Source organism: Arthrobotrys flagrans (assembly GCF_004000055.1).
Source record: "Arthrobotrys flagrans strain CBS H-5679 chromosome Unknown unitig_15, whole genome shotgun sequence".
In the NCBI taxonomy this organism is placed as follows: Eukaryota; Fungi; Ascomycota; class Orbiliomycetes; order Orbiliales; family Orbiliaceae; genus Arthrobotrys; species Arthrobotrys flagrans.
The window spans coordinates 3,906,881-3,923,638 of record NW_027137545.1 but is presented as its reverse complement, the minus strand read 5'-3'; the positions used below and the strand labels follow the sequence as shown (position 1 = coordinate 3,923,638).

Here is a 16,758-nt window from a genome sequence, read left to right as displayed (position 1 = left end):
CAGGATTTCAATCGACCTCGAGAGCCATTTACCTGGATTCTTCCATCTCAGGTTTCCAATTCACGTGCATACAGATTCTTAGTCATGCGCATATGCGGAAGCGACTGAAAGAGATCAAAGAGCAAAAGGACACTTTCTCTCCTTTGATCGGCGTCTTCCAGGATTACTGGCCTTGCATGGCCATCGTCTCGAGAAATGAATGTATCCAAGGATGCGGATACCTATCTCTTACGATAGATCGGACCAGAGATAATTCTTGAGAGCTTGTCCGAGCATGCCCGAGATATTTATTGGGCGGCTTTCAGCCTCGTGGTAGGTGAAACTAGAGTGCAACTCCACGCCCGCATGCTGTTGCATTGCTGCGAGATCTCCTCACAACTTCAAACCAAAATTACGAGACGCCAATACACAGTGTATGCAACCGAGCACATGGCTACCCGGTTCGGTCATTGCATCCATCCCCACACTTTAATCCCCATGGGTGATCTGGTATAATCGAAATCCCTGTACATCTAAATCTAAGAGAGCTACACGGTACCCAAGATGATGAAAATTGTGGGTCTCATACTTGGCTCAACCAAACATAGCGGAAATGTTTAACTTGAGGCTAAGTTCAGACGCTCCTTCGTCCCGGCGGAACGTCCCTCCCTTTGCTTGCCGATCCCAAACTAATATCACCTCATTTTATGGCTTGGTCGTACTGAAATAACTTAATGATTAAAATCAAAATTTCGTCTCCAGCTCTGGCGATATCGATAGGGAAGCCTCTCCGAACCCGCCCTTATGTTAGCAGGCACCTACCGTCAAACCGATCAAAGACTTAACCACAAGGACGGCTGGACAATATATGGTTTCATCTGACAAGCTCTTGCAACAGGTACGGTACAGAGCGTTCTCAGTTGGGTCGTCGATCCTAGTACGGTTTACAGGGTGAAAGCTTTACAAGCCCAGACCAGGCGAGTTAAACACCTTTGGTATACCAAATATCATTACTGCATGTATGTAGTTCTTCGCGTACTTCGCAAGGGCTATTTGGTACTTACTTCCGTACTTTCAACGAGTAAGTATAAATATGGATACCAACGGCCAACGCTACCATCGATACTGATTTTTCTCGGTGGGATACATCAGACGGCTGGAAGATCGGCCAGCGCCAATTCCGGGGAGTTGGGGTTGTGATTATACGATCTACAGGCAGCCGCCATATGATATCGATGGCGAGAAGCCTGTGTGCACCCCATTCCGTAATTTATCATATTCCGAGGCCCGTAGACCAGAGAACTAGCGGAAACAAGGGTGAACAGGCCCCCGCCCAATATCCAAAAAACGTCCCGCTTATCTGAGCAGCTGCCTGTTCTAGGCCCAAGTTTTGACTGGGACGCCATTGACACAACCAACACCGAAATAGTCGCTGCTAATCAAATGGAGAAGATATTGCGCTCTTAATCGTGATTCCCCACTGTTAAGTTTGGTTTTGCTATTGCAAACATGGAAGATGGTTCCGAACAGCCAATTGGTTTCTGTCCCGAATGTACCCTCATGTACAATGTACATACATCCACAGAAAGAACGGTGCGGCAGATCGTGATTCAAACCCCCCTGTCAAATTAAAGGTGTGTGTGCCGGAGACTCGACCTGGTTTTGGGGTCTTTTGCTGTTTTCTTGCATCAAGGACATCTGATACATCCAGAATGGCCGATGGCCGTGCCCCTGGCTTTTTGTATGGAAAACAACGTGCTTGGCAACCTTGAAAGAAGACCATAAATTTCCATTCTAAATCCCTAAAATCGAATAAGAAAATACGATAAATTATATTCTGATAAAAAAAATTTGAAAAGCAAAAAAAAAAAAAAAAAAAAAAGGGAAAAGAAAAAAAGAAACAAGAAAATATGCGACTGGAATACACTGTACATACAATCGTCTTAGCTGAGGAGCTTCCGCCAGACTAGGTACAAATGTGTACCGATCTATACTACGCCACTGAACCGAACAAGCCAAAATGTGATGACCATTTTCCGCAAATTTTAAAACCTCTCTTTCCAAGCTGTGCAATTACCAAGTCGGTATTTGCTATGATCTATCTAGTTACTTAAAGAGGTCGACATAAGCTGAATGGCTGCGGCCTTACTCTCGAAAACCAAGCATTCATTCCAACAGCCCCTTCATTCCTAGCTTTTCCCGTCAAGAGCTAGTGTCTTTTCTTCTATCCACCTTGGGCACATCCCATTTTTATAAAAGTAGTATCATCGACATATCTACTTAAACATCCAACTATCTCTTGAAGCTTACCTGGAACATCGATATCTTCAGCTACGTTACACAACCTTCCAAGAGAGCATTATCCATCTTACCTAAACCAGATCAAGGGCATTAGTCTTTTCTTCTTCGAGATAACTTCATAGTTACTGGTTTCTCGAGGTTACACGATTAGCAACTCCTTTTAGATATTGCATACCTACCTAGGTACTTAAGTATATTGCGTCGGCCAGATTATCGGGTATCGATTCAATAACATGCCGGAGTATTCGGGGTATCGGCAACCAACGTACCCAAGATGGTCAGTCGGGCATCCTCCACGGCCTTCACGACGCAAGCCCCATAAGGAGAGGGGCGTATCGTCAATAGTGGAATGGCTATGGAATATATATGCCCAAAGAAAACCTGTAGATTTGGATTTCTGGTTCACAACAAGTTTAGAACCTTGGTTGCGATTACACCGGAGGAAAATACATCAAATAAGGACAAGGTTACAGGAAAACGGCCAAGATATAAGTTCTGATGACCCAGAGATGAAGGATCCAGTAATTTATTCCTTTAGATGGTACGAGTGTTACATCGCTCTGATGTGCGTCGCTGTTCGAGATTATCAGAAGGCCCTGGGTTTGAACCTAGATTCCGAGGACATTGAAGAGCTTGAGAAGGACGGGACACTTGATCTATTGGACCAAAACGTGGAATACACTTGCCATCACGTTAAAGTCGCTATTGAGATACTAGAGTGTTTGGAGGAAGACTTCCTTCGAAAACATCCGGTAGCGGACATTTATATTAATGCTTTGAACGAAGCATCTGTGTACGTATTGAAGGTAGGGATATCGATGGTGTTCTTCAGATGTTTAATCATCAGTTGTATTAGAGGTCTAATAGATTCTACCAGATATACGGATTTGGCGACTGGATCGGCCCAATTACGGATTCGAAGATCGAAGGTGACCCTATTGGAACCTACCTAAGCTGGTTCCAGCAGCCGTTCTCGGTCATCAGAGCTCGAGACGGACTCGACTACAATATCGCGGCCGCCAGGAAGGACTATTCCACATATTTCCGGTCTAGGTTCGGGGTCCCCCACGCCCAGTTATCGACCGTATTCGAAGAGCCGGAGGTGAACCCCTCCCCCCCACCACCGGTTGTAACCGAAGACACCGAAAATGGGAGTTCCGGCCCAGGAGAAGAAGCTGTTCACACTGAGCCCCATGGGACGCACGCAGATAAGCCCCTTGAAGAGTGTCCTTCTTCGCCCCCGGGCTGCGATTACAGTGCCGTCCCGTACTATCGCAGCCCACCCGTGGAAATGTATTCCACCCCTCAAGATTTCTCGTCATACTCTTTGGAGCAACCTCAGCCAATTGCTAACTCCTGGGATAGCATGGAACAAGTCCACTACGGAAATACGGAGCAACCTGCCGGCGCACAAATGGATTTATCAAATCAATGGAGCTACAGCAACCAATATGATCCGTACATGGGCTTCACATGGGACCAGGAGTGGAATATCATGTCATAAATATATATATCCAAAAGTCCTTTTGGTACCACTTCCTAAGTTTTAACACGCATATTACCACCGGCATGCTTGTTTGTTCCTGGTCTCCTTTAAATTGTAATGGGGAATTTATGTTTTTTGGTTCATCCTTTTGGTTTTTATCATTTACTATTTTGTTTGGATGGTTCTTTGATGGCGGTCTTTTGGTTTTGCTAAAGTTCGTTTCTCCTCCTTTGATCCTCGTTATCCTGTCGAGTATATGCATGTGCCTACAGCTTTGATTAGTGGCAGTCCTTACTTTCGTTCTGGGGGTTCTTTACTCTCAGCTTTTGGGTGGTAGTTTGCATTGCTTGTTTTTCAAGTGTGTATTTTGGCGGGATTATTGGAATACAAATCCAGTCACCTTGCTGCCTGATGTATCAATTTCACTTCAAGCAAAGACCCTTCCTTGGTACCTGTTTCGAAACCTACCCTTCACACAGTTAGAACTAGTCTTTCCTCGCTCTCATATATAACCTTCTACACAATATCCTTCCTAATTTTAATTTTAATTTTAATTAATTATTTATGTTCAAATCATGCGTGCTAGCTAGCTGATCATGAATTAAGTTGGGTTTGATTTCACCTATAGATGCCACTGTGCCTAAAAGTTTATTTGAATGAAATAGGTCGTGTACGTGTATTTGCCGCTGGTATAGATCCAACATTAACGAATCGCTCATTTGGGATATGTGTCACCCACAGAATTCTAGTTAGACCTCCAAATGCATAATTATCCTACATCAATTGATCACTCCTATTGATATATAATATCAATTTTACAGAGTTATAAATAATATCATGAGTATACAAGTATCCCAGTATCATACCCTAGCTAGTATAGAGACACTGAGGCCGACCGATGATACTACCTTACAAACTCGTAAATCCTTCATCGATCTTCGCATCCACTTCACGAATACTTTCGGAACTACTACTCTTATTGCATATTTATTGGCCATATACTCTCTAGGAAGACTTACCGTAACCAGCAGCGATTAACTCAGAAATTGAAGCTCAATATGATGGAATAACTGGTCTGCTTGGTGGGAGTACAGACCCGCGCACAGCTAGCTATGATCGGCAATTGCCTCATCTCAAGAAGGATCTTCAAGTTTTCCTCCGCATGCCGAGGCTCTCCGGTTGTAAGGATAACGTATCTCCCCATACACCCTGAATGGCCTTACCCAATAACTAAGGCCGGGCCAAAGACGTGGCAGGGTGGACGGGAGTACGTAGTACATTCAGCCTTCGAGAGCATGTACCCACGAGTATCTTATGGTTTCGCCAAGGTACCCCTCCCTTACGTGAAATCCCTTCTAACTAACCAAGCAAATAGACGCTATTCAAGGCTCCAGTCATGCATATGCAGTGGCAATGATACCGTAATTGCGGCAAGCAGTTTTTTTTTTTCTTTTTTTCTTTTTTTCTTGAACAGAGAGGCCTGTTGCTACATTAATCGATGGGAGTAACAGGCCAATGGACTTCTCCAGAAGGTAACCGATGAGATGTTCTTGTCGTTCAATGACCGTACGGGACGAAAGAGCAAGAGTTGGTCTGGACGGTGGCCCGTTAAAAGCGGCTTCTGAGGGTGTATTTATGCATGTCTGGGGTTACAGACTGAATTACACTGTTAAATGGAGAAGCAAGTCTATGTGCATTCGTTTCGGCTTGCTTTTGTCTGAGGCCATGTAGAATCCATGGATTCATTGATTTTGTCTATGCCTCATGATCGATGAACCACCAGCTGCCATGCGTAACCTCCCACCGCCATGGGTATATCCGATATCACACACCGGTTCAGCTGCAACTACTTTTTTCTAGGAATTGATTCTAAGCGGGCTGTATCAAACTTGCATAGCCAACCGAACTACCCTTGCTTTGTGAACTCAGCTCGAGGACTTCTGACTAAAATTACCTGTATGAGGCCCAAGGTCCCGATCGCAACATTTGTCAGCCTGATCAACGAACGGATGTCACGTTTTAATGCCACAGTATGTGGCAAGTAAAGTGTTTTTTGCAAGAAAGCAGGCACCCTTATAAAAACAGTGCCATGCCCTTTTTAACTTGTTAAGAATGTAGATTCTGGGGTCTAACTGCACATGTGCGTATCGCATGATGAGGAATGTGTTGAAGCGAAGAGCCTCCAATCCGATCGTCTCGGAGTTCTGCGTTGGGACCTGTTGGAAAACTGAGGCAAACCATGTGATCAGAAACTTGTTTGTTTCATACACAACACAATCTGGCGACCAGGCTGGTTTGTTTCTAGGTTTAGGGCAAGCCCTATTTAGCTCCCAACGCGGATTTCCAGATTAGATGCAGGCTTGGCACAGTGCATGTCGAAATTTTGGTCTAACATTCCCATTCAAGGTCTCGTCAAATCTACCCATACTCCAAGGTCATCATCGCCGTTGTCGACACTTCCATATCCTACACGACACACCCTCTCGACCCTTAACACTCCGCAAACATGGCTCGTGGACCGTTAGTACCCTCCGAAAACCAATTCCTTTTGAGATCTTGCGATGCCGTCAACTTCGTTACCAGTGGCGTTCTCTTGTGGGATAGCTTGTGGGACAACATATTCGAATGAATTTTGGATGAAGAACGACCAATGGTAGCGGAGAGGATTGGATCTATGGAATCTTCGCTTTTGCCTGCGTATTTGATGCTAATTGGCAATGTAGAAAGAAGCACTTGAAACGCCTATCGGCGCCATCCCACTGGCTGCTCGACAAACTCTCCGGCACCTACGCTCCAAGACCGTCTCCCGGTCCCCACAAGCTCAGGGACTGCCTTCCTCTGATGTATGTCAAATATCCGACTTGCGAGTGAAATTTGTGATTCGGAATTTGGGGATCTAATGGTGGATTTTTTGCGTGGGTTAGAGTCTTTCTCCGAAACCGTCTCAAGTATGCCTTGAACGGCAGGGAAACCAAGGCCATCGTCATGCAGCGCCTTATCCAGGTCGACGGAAAGGTCCGAACTGATGAAACCTTCCCAGCTGGTTTCATGGATGTCATCACCATCGAGAAGACCGGGGAGCACTTCCGTCTCATCTACGATACCAAGGGCCGTTTCACCATCCACAGAATCACCCCAGAGGAGGCCAAGTACAAGCTGTGCAAGGTCCGAAGAGTCCAGCTCGGACAGAAGGGAATCCCATACCTCGTCACACACGATGCCCGAACGTAAGTTTTGATATTCAGCTGAACTAGGAATATTAGTGCGATAAGATGCCAGAATATTGACTTCGCACGGGAATGATATAGAATCCGTTACCCAGACCCATCCATCAAGGTCAACGACACCGTCAAGGTTGACTTGGAGACTGGCAAGATTGAGGAATTCGTTCCTTTCGATACCGGTGCTATTGTGATGGTCACTGGTGGTCGTAACATGGGTCGTGTCGGTGTCATCACTCACCGTGAACGTCACGACGGTGGTTTCGATATTGTTCACATCAAGGATGCTATTGACAACTCCTTCGCTACCCGATTGAGCAACGTTTTCATCATTGGAACTGACAAGCCCTGGATCTCCCTACCCAAGGGTAAGGGTGTCAAGGTTGGTAACATTCTGTCTGAACTAGGTACAATATTGTACATACTGACATTATCCTCTATAGCTTACCATCGCCGAGGAGAGAGATCGTCGTCGTGCTGCTGCCCAGCGCGCCTAAATTCGTTACTTTTCTTATTTAATATACGGTGTTTTTTGACTCTGTTCATTTTCCTACGCTTATTCCTCCATTGTTGGGCTGTACATTTTTCCTCCGCTGTTTTCTCTTGCTCGGGACGTTTTACTCACGAAGCCGCTCCATGTCAAATCCTTTTAAGAGCCCTACTTCATCTCATACAGGCATGCCACCTGGATGATTCCTCTGTTACCTCTTCTTCCTCCTTCTACTCATACTCCGATGACGACTTATCCACAATCCTCAGACTTCCGTCTACGACCTTCTCCTTGTTATATATTATTATACCATCTTCATGGGTGTTCGGTCGTGTGGATGGGAATAAAAGCTCTGGCAATAATACTAGATATTATCCGTGCTCATGAATTAATCTCGTACGTAACTGCAGTAGACTGTTCTAGATAAAATCAATCAATAGAATCGTAGCAATTGCAAATTTTAGTAATCCGCTCGTGAAACTGACGTTCTAGGCTGGTCTAATTCACAAGCGAGCACAAGCCGGATCGGTGGCCAAAAACCCAACCCGATGTCGGTAACGGAGCTCGAACGACTACAACCTGACCTATTTGACTCAATCATCCCCTTTAGCTCCATTGGCGGCTAAAGAGATTGAAACTATCCGCGTCCCATTTAAAGACTCTTAGTTTCGAAGATTTTGTCGAAAACCCGTCAGTATTACTCGCATTGTAGTTACCAGACAAATTCTGCCTCGCTATAGTAGTCGCCTGAGCTTCTTATACTTCGACGATGACACAAACAAGAAAAACTTGCGGTATGCGCCGATACCAATAGGAGAAATACGTTGACTTTGCGAGATACTAATCAATTTCCCTGTAATTAGGTGTCCTGGGCTGCACTGGCAGCGTCGGCCAAAGGTTCATTTTGCTTCTGTCCCAGCATCCATACTTCGACCTCATCGCCGTTGGTGCCTCTAGCAGGTCCGCTGGAAAGGCCTACAAAGATGCCACAAGATGGAAACAAGCCTCATTGATGCCACAGAAAGTGAAGGATATGGTTGTAAAGGAGTGTACGCCCGAAGGATTCACAGACTGCGACATCGTATTCTCCGGATTAGACGCTGATGTGGCTGGAGATATCGGTATGGCTTCCTCTAACCCAAGGACGGGTATGGCCGATTCGCAATTCACCCTGCTAATACAAATTGTAAAATCTTCTAGAAATGGCCTTCCTCAAGGCTAATATCCCTACTTTCTCCAATGCGAAGAACTATCGACGAGATCCTCTTACACCGCTGATAGTACCACTCGTAAACACATCCCACTTCTCAATCATCCCCCACCAAATGAAGACCCACGGCCTGTCGAAGGGATTCTTGGTCACAAATGCAAATTGCTCGACGACTGGTTTAGTCGTCCCGCTGGCGGCATTGGTACAAGCTTTCGGGCCCCTCTCCGCTGTAGCAGTGACCACTTTGCAGGCTATATCCGGTGGAGGGTACCCCGGTGTCCCATCAATGGACATCCTCGACAATGTCGTACCGTATATCTCTGGCGAAGAAGAGAAGATTGAATGGGAAACCAGCAAGATTCTCGGTAGTGTCAATTCTGAGGGTACTGCTTTTGAGATGCTTCAAGTGGCTGTATCCGCTCAGTGCAACCGTGTGGCGGTGATGGATGGTCATACCGCCTGCGTCAACGTAAAGTTTGAGAAACAGCCGCCACCAAGTATTGACGAAATTAAGGATGCTTTGAGGAAATATAGGTGTGAGCCGCAAGAGTTGGGTTGCCCGAGTGCGCCGAAAGAAGCCATTGTGGTTATGGAGGAGGATGATAGACCGCAGCCAAGGTTGGATAGAGAAACCGAGGGAGGATATGCGGTGAGCGTGGGTAGAGTTCGCCCGGACAATGTCTTCGATATTAAGTTTGTGGCGCTATCGCATAATAGTAAGTCTTTAATTGCATCCATACTAGTAATCATAACCAAGTGGGAATTGATGCTAATTTTTATTTGTTCAGCTGTTCTCGGTGCCGCCGGTTCGTCTATCCTAAACGCAGAGGTAGCTGTGGTCAAGGGATTGCTGTAATCTTTGGTATCTAGATCCTATACATATCCATAACTCCCAAGGAAGACAGGCGGGGTTCATGGGGGTGGCGCACCGCGGAATCGGGATCTTATGTATAAAAGCCAAATAATATACATATATATTATGACTTTATTTAGCGCTATAGCGTTATTACAGAGTACAGGGTCACTTGATATACCTTAGATCGCGAGGCTTTTTATAAGCCACCTTAGGACTGAAGAAGCGACTTAAATTTAAGTGTGAATTCGAACCCGGGGGTATCTAGGTGGATATAAACTCGTAAAGTGCTGAATCATCCGAACAGTAGCCCTTAGTAGGGTACGACAGGCAAGATTATATAATAAAACGCATTTATACAATGGTTATGTCTATAAGATGCCATAGTAATATACTGCGTTTCCCCAAACCATGAAGACGCCCTCCAATTGGATCCAATGACAGTAGTGACAGCAGCAGAAACAAGGACGGAAACCAAGATTACCTAACTGCTTTATAGAAAAATAAAAATAAAAATAAAATACAGTCTTTTGCGAGAGTGAGCTTTTCCAATGACGCAGGGTTAGGCAATCATCGCAGAGGGCTAGGTTGATTAACCTAATGGATCTCAGGCGAGATCACATCGACAATCTTTCCGGGGTTAAGGAGCCAGCTGTTGTGAGTAGTTCCGTACATTAGCACAAATCAGCCCCATAATAAGAATAAAACCAAAACCATAAGATATACGACCGGGGTAAGCTTACAGAGGATCCAAAGCAAGTTTCACTTTCCGCATAACACCAATAGTATCGACCCCTAATTCCTTTAATAAGTATTCCTACTAAAGGTTAGCATACTAACACTATAATTAAGGAATAAGCAATGCAATGTGGAGACACCGACCTTCTTACCGATGCCGACACCGTGTTCACCCTGTAAAGGTATCTTAGAAAATGTCTCGTGGTATTGATAAGTGGACTTTGAAACTTACAGTGCATGTACCCTCCATTTCAAGAGCACGGTCGACCATAGTATGGACACACTGCTCGACAGCGGCCCGTTCCTTTGGGTTGCTTTTGTCGTACATAATGCTCTCATGGAAGTTGCCGTCGCCGATATGGCCGAGAACACTTGCAAACATCCCTAGATCATCAAGTTCCTTCTTCGAAAGCTCTACCAGGGAGTTATACATGTCAGCCTTTCCCACTTCTTTCAAAAAGCAGGGGTGCCAGCATGCGTTGCCGGGGTCTAAATCCAACAAGTTGTGGGTATAATACCGATAATATCAGCGAGCCTTGAAAGAGGCACTGCAACATCTGTTGACCAAACATCGCCACTCTTTTCACGTAATGCGAGCATACTCCATAATGCCTCTTTTCTTGCAGACCATAGTGTCTTTTGCTCCTCAATTGTCCGTGCGAATTCGAATTCCCCACTGTTGAATTCCTTCGCAATTGTCCTCACGGTATCGATATCTGCTTGGATCTACGCACACCAGAGGTCAATATTAGCCGAGCGGTACGTACTCAGCGTATATGTGCAGCTTATCATCGGAATTTTGCCGGGCACTGTCGAGTAGGGTCCAATCAGGATGTTTAAATGTCCCAATTGTGACGAGGATATAGGGATATAATGCATAGTTTGACTGGTATACGTACCCCTGACTGAGTTCCTGAGAATCTGAACTCGTGATTATTGCCAATGGTCAGCGGTAAATGCGGTGGAGACAAGTTCAAGGCGAGCTCGGGGCTCCATTCAGTGGGGTATCAGACTCACTTGAAGAAAAGAGTGGGTTCTTCTTTCCATACTTTCTTGGTCGATTTGGATTTGTTGATAACCATCATTTGCACTTCGTCCATTATTTCGACGGCGGCAACTTGGACCCCAGACCTGATGACTTTCGAAGCGGCTGCAGCTGCTTCTCTTATCGAAGGGAAAGTTACAACTGCAACGCTGGTTTCTGGGGGTATAACAGCGAGCTTCAATGTGATTTCGGTAACCAACCCGAGAGTTCCTTCAGATCCAATGAATAGGCTGTTGAGATTATATCCTGCGGAAGATTTCCTATGATTGGGTTGATGAAATCAGCATCGAGACCGAAATCTAAGGTCTTGATTTCGGACTAACCTTGGACGCTTCCGTGTTTTTATGACTGTGCCATCCGCGAGTACTACTGTAAGGTTGATAACCCAGTCTTTCATAGTTCCGTATCGAACGGCATTTGTTCCACTAAATTTGGCTTAATGTTTGAATCTTATGCGATTTGGTATTACTATGTTTAAAACTCACCTGCAGTTCGTGCCTACCATTCCTCCAATTTTAGCCTTGTAAGCAAAAGTTAGTTAATGTCGACACGGTGGAATTTACAACAAGCATACCGTCGGACCGGGATCCACTGGAAAGAATAAGCCTGTATTTTGTATACTTTCATTAAGCGACATCCAGGATACTGCTGGCTGAACTACAACATCCATACTAGAAGTTATTTAGTTTCATAGCCTTTAGAAAAATGTGAATTTGTATGACTTACTCGTCTTCATGTATAGCTATTATTTGGTCCATGTTGGAAAAGTCTATGCTCATGCCACCGTACGGAGCAGAAAAGTTTCCTTCAAGACTTGATCCTCCAGAGAATGGGACTACGATCTCGATCGTTAATAGTTAAGCTCCTATATCAATCAGGTATCAACTGGGGAGAACATACTCATAGGTACCCGGTATTTATGACATGTCTTAGCGATCACTGAGACCTCTTGGGTGTTCTTAGGATATACAACGGCAACTGGTAGCCGTTCAACGTTCGTTGTAGACCATTCAGAATAACCGTGAAGGAGAAGGTCCTCATCGTCAGTGCTAATGGCATCCTCACCAAGCAACTCACTAATTTCACGAATGGCCTAGTAAATGTATGTTAGTGGTTTTTTTCCCTCTAACAGTATTTCAAATCGCATATTCTAATAGCTTTAGAAATGCGGCCCGGCACCGGTCTAGTTAACTTACATTTTGCATATCCTTTGCGGATCCATAAACCGGGATATCCTGTAAATTATGGACGGTAGATGCCTCCAAGGCAGGGTTTCTCTCAGTGCCTTTGATTCCCCAGAAGTATGTTCCAACTCCAGTAAAAGCGGAAAGAGCTAGTGCTCTGGGCATGGACCAAGGTCCTGCTTTTTCAGGCCCATGAGAACCTGGGTTTGGGGTTTGTCGATAATTCGAATTTGTTTTCGATTTTGAGGTCGATGCATAGGATCGAGAGCGCCCAGGAAGATTATTTGTTCTTAACGGTCTCCTTGTGGCAGCTCCGAGCTTTGAAGGAACAGATAAGAAGTCTCTCGCCATAAAGGCGTTGAGCATAGCTCGGTTGGAAGCCATGCTGTGTAGGCTGCGTTGAGCAGCAATGCAATGTTTGCGAAGATATCGCTTTCTTGGGAGTTTAAGCTCGAAAGTCTTATTATATAGCAGTGAACGACCCCCGCGGTATAGTACCGAGCACGGCAGCGGGGTGAGTACTTCTTAGTTTGAATATGCGAGGCGGATCGGAACCGAGCTTATATATTAGAGCTATAGCTTTTGAGTTGATCCCCGAATTCGGATCGTTAGCATATGGCGGACAGAGCTTTTGGGGACCTTCCTACTTGCTTGACCACTTGAAAGAAGAATGAGGGAATTGATTGAGAAATAGAACTGGTTTGCTTACATTGTGCCAGTATATCAAGGCAGGCGCGGTTTAAGTACTTCGAGTACTTTTAGTTTTTGCTTGAGGATGTACTTGTCAAGTGGATCTCTGTCAAGTATGTCGGAAGCTCTATTTGCAATGGTCGAAACTCGTTCCCCATACCCAAGTCACAAGAGCTCTCTTAACTAACTAGTTCTGTTGCAACCCGCCCCGCTGTGACTAGCTGACGAATTAGAGAAGATATATGGGTACTTAAGTATTTAAGCACTTTAATCGTCTACTCTGATATTTGATTCGGATCCACAATTAAAAGGAAAAAAAAAAAGGACTACACCTCGTGTAATGTAGTGCCTGTGGGGTTTGTCTGTTTTGAATCCACGCCGAGAGTCGATTGGTGGGTGCGCAGGACAGGGCCCGGCCTGTTCGTCGTTTTTCTTGGGCTGCTTGTGAAGTGCTAACGTCTCCAAACCTAGGGCAAACGGAGTATAAGGCGATGGGGCCTGCCAAAGCTAATCTGTGATATTGAGCCGAATATCGCCACTAGACTAAAGCGGGAGCGCTTCCTGGGACCCCGGGACTTTGTCGCAAAAGTTTCGAAATTTTGGGACCCTTCAGCCTTAATATTAACATATACTCGGGTGTCGAGGCGGTTATGTCCGTAGTATGTACTTGACTACTTGGGTATATGCACTGAGATGCAGGTGTGATATGATATCTGTTAATAGCTACAATAGACGAAACGCAACTAATCATCATACTGCAAAAGAAGGGTTTCTAGAAAAGGCTGCTGGGCTTGTCGCAATTATATACCTGAAGATTCCATACCTTATGTACCCCAGAGAGCTCAGAGTTCCCAGGTTCTAAACCATTCCTGCTGGGTTGCAGCCGAAGATAGGTAGGAAAGTATCACAGACGAATAGCAATAATCTCTCGGGACAGGCACAGGCACCTACTACTTCCTTTTTTCGCCTCGAAATCGCACGGAGATACGATGTCATGTCAGCGGCCTGGCTTGGATGTGTACCAGATTTCCGCATTTTCACTTCCCCCTTTTCCTCTAGAAATACCCTCGATTTTTTTTTTTTGTCAGGTCAAGCATGGCCACGGGGAGTACTAGTGCCTTGGTAGAAAAAGAAAGCCTTTTGAGGAACAATGCAAGGCATAGGACGGACAAAAATTCGATGTTGAAGTGTTATAAGCAGACCTGGAATCCTAGCTCGCCATGAAAAAAATGATCTCATGTGCACAGCACACGTATGTACGCTGGCTCCAATTCGCACGAAAAAAATTACTCGGAAGCAAAAAGAAATCTAACTTGAGTCTTGAAATTCCTCAACGATTGAATATTCGAGAAACCCCTCAATCTGTCGTACAATGTTGCGACTGTCTTAGTCGACCAGTCACGAGCGAGGGTGCACCGGTGCAGCCCGTCCTGCAAAATTCTCAATTCATGTACGTCAATACCCAACTCGCTTCTGGTTCTGCATCTGTATCAGACGATATTTTCGACCGTATCATTTTTCATGGATATTCCCGCCATAGCTAGCAGCCCTGCACTGATCTCGCGAGCAGTTGCCGAAATGTTTTACTCGGTTTCGACCATTTTTTTGTCGAGATTATGTTGATTCTATGTTCATTGGTTTGAAACCACGGGCGAGGTCCCTTACATCGTCTCGAAACCTGTTCAGCAATTGCGGGGTATTTGTACCTCTGTCGACTAATAGGTGTTAGCATTTGCCGACACCCCTGGTGTGATTTCTGGGCACAGCGGGAGCTAGAGACGTTCTTCGACATCGAGACGAAACTACTAGTAGATGAGACGATGTCTCATCAATTTGTATATCGTTACGCGATACAATATCTATGGCAAAGAAGAAGAAGCATTCGGCCAGGTAGTCTGTAATCGATGCAATCGATGTCTGACGTGAAGGTGAAGAAATCCTATGTTGAAAAGCTAACTTCGAATTCCATCCCGCGTTCAACGGGTGTCCGGCTGGTGTCCTCCCCAGAAAATCCCGAATATTCGTTCATCACTGTAGCTCGCCGAACTAGCAGAACTGGGTGAAAAGAATCTTGCAGTTTTGCCTTCGAAAGGACATCGAATCGTTCTTCCTCGAGGCTTGATAAGGCATCCCACGCGTGACCTGCCAGTTGTTTCAAAATTTCCAGCAAGTCGGACACTTTTCTCCACGTCGTGGGGTGAACTCATATATAATTTTCTCCCGCGTGGGTTTCCGCACAGCCACGGAATGCCTGAAATGTATCTTATAAATTGGTTGGTTTTCGGCCGGGCTTTAGACCCAAGACTTAGTGATATCATTTAGTAAATATTGTTAATTCTTGGAGAGAAAATAATATAGAAATCCCAGTCACAATCTGCAAGACACAGGGGCAGAGAGTATCTGTGCGGTAGACTGTTTCCAGGCTCTCGTCATGTCACATACGCCGAGGGCCCCATTGAGCCTCCAGCCCTCTTCAACATCGAACCTCTCAGACATGGCTGGAACCTTCACATCGTGGCCATCTTGAATCGATTGGACAATATATTAGATCTTGCTTGATGAGAACAGCCTGCAAATTCCTGCTCGCTTGCGAACATGATGCATTGCATTGCATTGCATTTGCGGTCAACAACGTCCAAGAAGAGCTGGGACAGACATCTATTCTTTAATCTCTTTATCAGATTGAGTCTGAAGGCAGAAGGATAATATCATTCGACAATCCCTTGGAGCTTTGGGGGCTCCACCAGCAACAAATGTAAACGGCTCATGTAAAATCTGTTGTGTTTAGGTAAGCCGCTAAGTATATACTAGTTGACCAGCTTCAAAATTGCGGGATGTGCGAACAATGACAAAGTTGCCGATGGATATTGCATCTGACAAGATCGTACGATGTTGTCCCCCTTGTCTATAGCACTTCGTGGTTGACACCTACCTGTGAGGTCTGTATGAATGCACGACACGTACAAGTATATATGCATTGTTAATGTTGCGCTTCACACATGCAGCCGTAAGGGAGCCGGAACATAGGTAATCCGATCTAGATTTAGAATTGCAACGAGCCAATACCTACTTAGTTATGGATTGGGATAGAGCATGATGCGGCCTATTGATTCTGTAGTTTACCGCCGCTTCGCAGCACAGATCGTGAATATACTGTTGAACAACGGCCAGCGAGTAAATGATCAATGATACTGTCGTAAGAATACAGCGGCCCTTGCACAAAATCAAAGACCTGTTGTGTATAGTAGTCTACATGAGCAAATTGATCACTACGATATCGAAAGATATACCTCGCGGTCTCGCGACGTCGGACGGGTGTGAGTCTCCTACGCCGAATCAGACACAGGTCGCACAGAAGTGTGTTGTTGGAGGCTGGGACGCACCAATGATCCACACAACCGAGTATATCATGCATCCGTTCAAAGATGTTAAGCGTCTTTGTTATTGCTACTCGAACCTAGCGGCTCTTGAAAACCCGCATGCGATCGTTATATATGCTCTGTGATAGGGGGTACGACCTGTGCGCATTGGGTCTACACATGTATACGGAACTAGTTCATT

The 16,758-nt window shown here is 45.3% G+C and overlaps 4 protein-coding genes across 4 annotated transcripts; 3 read left to right on the top strand and 1 right to left on the bottom strand.

The window, feature by feature from the left end:
- Window positions 1–2,789: 2,789 nt before the first annotated feature.
- On the top strand, window positions 2,790–3,784 carry DFL_001049 (uncharacterized protein; the record flags this gene model as incomplete). The annotated part of the gene is made up of 3 exons (XM_067629608.1): window positions 2,790–3,086; window positions 3,158–3,573; window positions 3,646–3,784. The coding sequence occupies 3 exons, from the start codon at window positions 2,790–2,792 to the stop codon at window positions 3,782–3,784; spliced, it is 852 nt and encodes a 283-aa protein (XP_067495612.1).
- A 2,488-nt stretch (window positions 3,785–6,272) lies between these two features.
- Window positions 6,273–7,484, top strand: DFL_001048 (40S ribosomal protein eS4; the record flags this gene model as incomplete). The annotated part of the gene is made up of 5 exons (XM_067629607.1): window positions 6,273–6,286; window positions 6,490–6,609; window positions 6,691–6,993; window positions 7,075–7,369; window positions 7,431–7,484. The coding sequence occupies 5 exons, from the start codon at window positions 6,273–6,275 to the stop codon at window positions 7,482–7,484; spliced, it is 786 nt and encodes a 261-aa protein (XP_067495611.1).
- A 762-nt stretch (window positions 7,485–8,246) lies between these two features.
- On the top strand, window positions 8,247–9,543 carry DFL_001047 (uncharacterized protein; the record flags this gene model as incomplete). The annotated part of the gene is made up of 4 exons (XM_067629606.1): window positions 8,247–8,271; window positions 8,341–8,598; window positions 8,678–9,403; window positions 9,476–9,543. The coding sequence occupies 4 exons, from the start codon at window positions 8,247–8,249 to the stop codon at window positions 9,541–9,543; spliced, it is 1,077 nt and encodes a 358-aa protein (XP_067495610.1).
- A 594-nt stretch (window positions 9,544–10,137) lies between these two features.
- Window positions 10,138–12,891, bottom strand: DFL_001046 (uncharacterized protein; the record flags this gene model as incomplete). Its single annotated transcript, XM_067629605.1, has 13 exons — window positions 10,138–10,192; window positions 10,284–10,357; window positions 10,423–10,452; window positions 10,511–10,692; window positions 10,881–11,004; window positions 11,178–11,199; window positions 11,296–11,583; window positions 11,647–11,748; window positions 11,809–11,843; window positions 11,898–11,994; window positions 12,050–12,158; window positions 12,224–12,416; window positions 12,520–12,891. 13 exons carry the CDS (start codon window positions 12,889–12,891, stop codon window positions 10,138–10,140), a joined length of 1,683 nt encoding a protein of 560 aa, XP_067495609.1.
- Window positions 12,892–16,758: the final 3,867 nt, after the last annotated feature.